Raw genomic sequence first — 6,000 nt, forward strand, 5'->3', positions numbered from 1 at the left:
GGTACTGATACATACTTTTATTTTAGGGGTACTGATAGACTAACACAAGCACTAGCAGTATGAATCATGTATTGATTTGACAATTTTTTGAAGAATTTCCATGATTTATCACCCTAGCATGCATTTTAGAGAAATACATAGTTCTAAGGCACTAGAGAGAACTCAACTTTAAACAAGTTCAACCGACAGAACAGTAAGTTTATCATTTCTTTATTTTTGTGAAGTATTCTATGTGCTTTTGTGACACCAAAATTTAATATTGACTGTCTCCCATTTACTTTTTTATTTGGTGTTAGTTTGTGTCATGTGTAATGAATTGCAATTTTCTTCCCCATAAATTGAGACCCTTGATAGTTATACTTACTTAAGCAGAATGCAAAGTCTGTTTATCCATGATTACAGTGTAGACCATTGTACTGTACATACTGCCATGTGTATTCCTATGATAACCTAGTTTCCTTCCTAAGCAAACACACAATTTCTGTACCATCCTACTGTCTTAACCCATCTTCCAGCCTCTTCTTTCATTCTTAACCTACCTCTAAAAAATAATTCCTTTCCCTAATTTCTTCTAATTAAAATTATTCTTTTTTTCCACATTATTCAGTGCTCCATTAAACTAAGGAGTTTAACCCAAATTCATCACCCCAGTGCCTTCATATGGAACCTTGTGTGAGTATAGACAACCTCTATGTTTCCAGTTTTGTACAGCTGCGTCCTGGTCTGCTCTGTGGAAAATAACATTTTCATTTGATTGTGTAGTATGTATTCTGCTAACTGCTTTCTTTGCACAGTTTCCAGTCTGCAGGTGATGGCTTCAAGAATATGGAATAATTGTTTCAAGTGGGATCTGCATTTACTTGGATGAGGAGATGGAAACAGTGACTGTTTAAACCGAAAATGAGCTTGTGTGTCTGAAGAAATAATTTAGTGTTATATGAGTAAAAATAGCTCACTACTGGTGTTGATTTTCTGTTTACAGTTTTCCTCATAAAGTAATATGCAGTTCCTATGAGAGAGAACTATTAATTCAGTACTACTATGTGATTTAGATTATGCTTTCTATGTTGTTGTTTGGCATATATATTTAGAACATTAACTTCTCTCACTGTTAATTCTTGTTCAGGTAGTTAGACAGCTATTTTTCAAGGAAGTTTTGATATTATTATTTCGTAGATACAAGTCTTTTCATTAAGAGCAGCACTGTGAAGTTGATTCAGCATAACAAAATTTGTTACACACTGCATGGAGTATGTTGTACTCATGTTTACACATGTAAAAATAATTCAGCAAATAATGGGCTAGAGTAATGAATATTCCAGTTATTAGCACTGCAGAGAAATGGTATTTGTAATACTAGTACAAGAATGGGTTTAAGTGACAGGGGATAATACATAGGTGCTTATTAATTATGATGCTGCTACTGCTGCACACTAAGTAATGTACAAAGATAATCTGGTGTTTGTGTCATTAACAGAGGAATGGTTTAAAAAGGTCATATTTTTTACATGTGTGCTTAGAAGCATGAGGAACATGATTCGGAGTTGTTGTTGAACAGTGAGGAGCTCTTGTAACTAATGCTGTATAAATGCAAGCTTCTTTCACATAGAAATCTTAAAGTAAAAGTTTCAAGCAGAAAACTTTATTTTAGTTAATATGCATTTGTATGAACACTCTCGCTGTTGTATGTATTATAAACAACAAGAATAGCAACTATCACATTTTTGCATGTAATTTGTATACTCAAAACAACTTTATGCTTACATCATCATCAAATGGCGCACATTTCACTAGGTATACGTAATAACTGCTCCCCCCCCCCCCCCCCCCCCACACACACACACACAGTGTCTCAGTGTGCTACATAAAAGTTAAAAGCAGGATACTGACTGCAGTGTTGCTGTGTGCCAAAGGAGAAATGGCAAAATTGTTGCATATTTGTACTAAAAAGTAAGATTTGGATCAAGTCTTCGTTGCTTATCTGAGATGTAATTTAAAATTTGTGTGACCTGTACACTGCAGTTGCTCTTATTCCTGTGTTAACATGACAACTTTCATTTCTTGTCCTTAAAAATCAGACGGCGAGAAACACACTGAAATAACTTTTAGTACTTTTAAACTCATAGCATTTATCATATTTTACACAAAGTATGAGTAGTAACTGCAACTGCATATTTTTATTGCCAGTTGTGAATGTGATTAACACAAGCTTTCCCCCTCCCTACCACCCATCTTCGTATTAAATGAAAGTTTCGTGTTTCAACCCCTAGTGGTTCATTACGTGTATGTACTTTAAATGTCTTGCCATTTGAAATGAATGTAAACCTTGTCTTGTAATGGGTATATAAACAAATTAATCGCTTAAAAATGACTAAAAGGCATTATTTCGGAGATTTGCATCACTGTAGCAGGCGCATTGTACAGTTAATGTCGGTGTATAGCATCATGCTTCTGTCATACTGTCACTAATTCATCTGTAATGTGTTAATTATTTTCATTTGTCTTGGTGTTGCGCACATTTCAAGAATTCACTTTTCTTGTTCCGCAGCAACCCCAGATGCAGTAGCTGACAAGTGGTGAGATTTAAGTAAAACAGTGCTATAAAATGGAAATCACTGGCAAATGAAAACACAAGAAATAAAACCAATCCTCAAATAATAAGAAACTGAAAGTGAAAATATTCCGGATATGTTGTTCCCATTTGTAAAGCTCTTCAGTAGTTCCCAAAGATGCTGTTGAATATTAAAATTATGTTATTTCTTTCTTCAAATTGCATCTCTCTGTGTTGCCAGCAAAAATCAACTGCAGCTAATATTTTCTCCATTACTCCTGCAGCTAATATTTTCTCCATTACTCCGCTTTTGCAGTAGATACTTTTCTCAACTGTTAATAGCATTTGCTTTTCTCAGCATTCAGCAGCAGCTGCAGCTAAGAATATAGCAAAATGACTTGAGTAGAACAGCTTTGTTTTTGCACTTGAAATATTTCATAATATGGCTTATAGTTAGTTGTAAGTTTTGCGTAATACATTATTAGCTTAAACCTTCAATTTTAATACATCTTGTAGAAAATTTACTAACTCTTTTAATTTCTGTATTTTTTTGCAGTTGGTGAAGTTGTTGTAGACAAGTGGGCCTATTAAATTCGCAGTGCATACAGCATCTAAACATGCTTTAAGCAAAACAGTGCTTTCTGCTAAAGAGATCTGTAACAAGCATATTCATTGTAGATTATAAAACAATTTTTTTTGGAAACCCTTCACCATCATACTCAAGTTATAACCATGTCGGAAGTACAGCATATTAATTCTTCTGTTTCTGTACTAATACTCCGTAATTGTGAAACTAATTTGCTTTCTCAAGTCACCATGCTAATATCCGCTCTGCCTCAATTAATTGTGGGAACAACACTAACATGGTTCACTGTCTGTGTATTCAATTTATACTTTCTTCCTGTTGTTCTCAGTCCTCAGCATCAATTACAAGTGAAATACTGAGCATAAAGGGTGATGCAGAGTGAGAGAGCCCTGGACAGGCTCGCTCACATAATTTCATAGTCACATTCGTGGAAGCCACTTTCCTGATTGTCCTATTACTTCTGCCATGGTTTTTGTGTAATTTTGTACAAAGAGAAGAAAATGCAGCAACACGAAGAAGATGAAATAATATTTCTCCATTATCTTCCTTGTATTGCACGAAGTAATCCATACGAAGACTACGTCTGGAATCTGTGATGGTGTGAATGAATCATAAAACCGTTCTTTTTAAAAGGAGGGTTAATGTGTTTAAGGTTGTATAAATTCAGAGAAACAAAGTTTGTAAATAAACAAATACTGAAATATATTTTGAAACCAAAGATGAATTGTGTAAACTTATACCAGAACGAAGTACCTGTGGAGTTTCGTGCTAATTTGGTCTATGGGCGAGAATCACAGATGCCTGTAGTGGACTGCAAACTTCATAAGAGTGGGAAAACTACCACACAAACTGTTATCAGATTTTTACATATCATTACTTACATTTAGTATTCATGCTGCTGGTTGGACATATTGTATATAAATATAACAAACATGTATACACTTTTTTGAGTGAATGAGTGTGTCAGTATAAATCTTGTTGGATGATGTGTGGGAGGTAAGACTTATGTACAATCATAAATGTCATTGAACCATTAAATATCATCCATTTTACTATTTTAGGGAACAAGTGTGTTTATTTTTCTCGCCCATACTGTCCATTCTTCACTCCACAAATATTTGTTCATCTTGTTAAAGAAACTGCTGGACGGAACCCGCATTATTCTTTTTCATATGGAAAGTCTGTTTCCCTTTGTTACATTTTGATAATGTGACATTGAGATTTTCATGTTTTGTACAATAAAATCCAAAAAATATAATAGTGATAAAGAGTCTTGAGTTTTTTATTGTATTGTCCCGTGTACTGTATCCATTTAATATAATGGTACACATGCATCCCAATAGCAGAAAAAACTTCATTCCAGGGTTTCAACACAGAAGGTCAGTATGTATAAATCACTGCTGTTGACTGAGCTAAGCTATGTTATCCATAGTAAGCACTATACTAATCAATTGGATTTTGAAATGGAGTAATGTAAGAGAATTATCTGCTAATTTAAAGGAACTTTTGGAAGGTTAAAATGCAAAATGTGCTTGTTAGTAAGCAGTGACCTTTTTCAATGGAGGTGCACTGATTCATTCGTTCTTTTAATAATATTATTCAATATCATTTGCTGAAAGCTTCAGTTCTCACAATAAGGCTCCTTTTCTGAAGCACACAAGAGAATTAAAATATAGGCAAGGTACTGAAGAAAGCAAAGTTGAAGCATGCCAGAACAACACCCTGGAAGTCCAGCCGATCCTGTCCCAGCTTAGATTGTTAGATAGATGTGTGCTTGAGTCTTCTGTAGTTTTTCTGTTTCTTTCCTTTCCTCTTCCAGTTTCTAACTCTGCCCCCAAGGTGCCCTATCTTGCATTTCTTGTAGGACAACCCAGTGTTTTCGAGGTCCATGTCAAATCAGCTTGAAGTACGATGTAAGGGATTCAGCGACACAATGCTAGTATTGTTACAAATCAGTCTAGGTTATACAAGGATAACAGGTACTCATACTTAAATGGGAATTGGAAGAATTGTGATATCAGATTTTCCATTTTTCCCTCCTCCATTTGAAAACATACAGGATGGAGAATAGTTAATACTGGAATGAAGTATCCTCTAACGATCTCTGTAGAGTTGCTCCAGAAGTATAAGTTTATGTTAGCCCCATCCTTCATTAACTTCTATTTTTGTTCTCATTTTCAGTATTAGTCTTTCCTTGCCTGGCAGTTTTTCATTTCCTTCTTTGATCAATGCAACTTTGAATCATCAGCTATTCTGTATTTGCAATTTTTATCATTAGCTATATTGTGCAAGAAAAATACTTCAAACGTTTGTTCTGCAACTCATTATTTCACATTGTTCAAGATCCAAACCTGTCTTTTAGGTGTGTTGCTGTTTCAAATACAGTATTCATCCTGAAGCACTCATTTGGACCTGGGACCTGAAAAGTCAGTTGTGTAAAATAAAAAAAGGTTGTGAAACTTAAGCAGAAAAGTGTCTCCTCATGTGTAATAGTTACGTTTCATTAGAAACCCACAGTCTAATAATAATTAAAAATGACTAATTTCCTTTTTATCCAATGTTTTCTTTGAGATTTGTATTTATCTTTTGCCGTTCATAGGTTTTTCTGTATTTATTTTTGGATCATTATTTTAATAGCCTATCCATGTTTTCTTTGGTGTTGTGTGTCCAAGTTCTTAGACTTCCTAATTTCATTCTCAAACTAAGCTTTGCAGATGCTGCCTCTCTCTTATTCTTCTGAGTGACCTCCACTCCCTCCACATTTCTGTCTTTTTTAATTATTTTGCTCAAGTGCTCCTGAAAGAGGAAACCTGCACCAAATGTCTAACATCCTCAGAACATGCAAATAATGCGTATCTTAACA

The 6,000-nt window shown here is 34.6% G+C and overlaps 1 protein-coding gene across 3 annotated transcripts in view; it reads left to right on the top strand.

Moving 5' to 3' along the window:
* The window catches only part of LOC126248773 (calcium-transporting ATPase sarcoplasmic/endoplasmic reticulum type), a 91,752-nt gene extending 87,344 nt beyond the window's left edge, over positions 1-4,408 (top strand). Inside the window, exons 20-21 of one of the 3 annotated variants that reach the window (XR_007545539.1) lie at positions 608-672; positions 2,549-2,770. Coding sequence is in view for 2 of the 3 variants with exons in the window: in XM_049950159.1 (XP_049806116.1) it covers positions 3,108-3,142 (35 nt within the window). In the remaining variant the exon portion in view is untranslated. Of the gene's footprint in view, positions 1-607; positions 673-2,548; positions 2,771-3,107 lie in introns of those variants that run through there. The other 2 variants (XM_049950159.1, XM_049950167.1) reach the window with 2 other exon arrangements.
* The last annotated feature ends 1,592 nt before the right edge of the window (positions 4,409-6,000 follow it).

Source organism: Schistocerca nitens, chromosome 1 (assembly GCF_023898315.1).
Source record: "Schistocerca nitens isolate TAMUIC-IGC-003100 chromosome 1, iqSchNite1.1, whole genome shotgun sequence".
Taxonomy (NCBI): Eukaryota; Metazoa; Arthropoda; class Insecta; order Orthoptera; family Acrididae; genus Schistocerca; species Schistocerca nitens.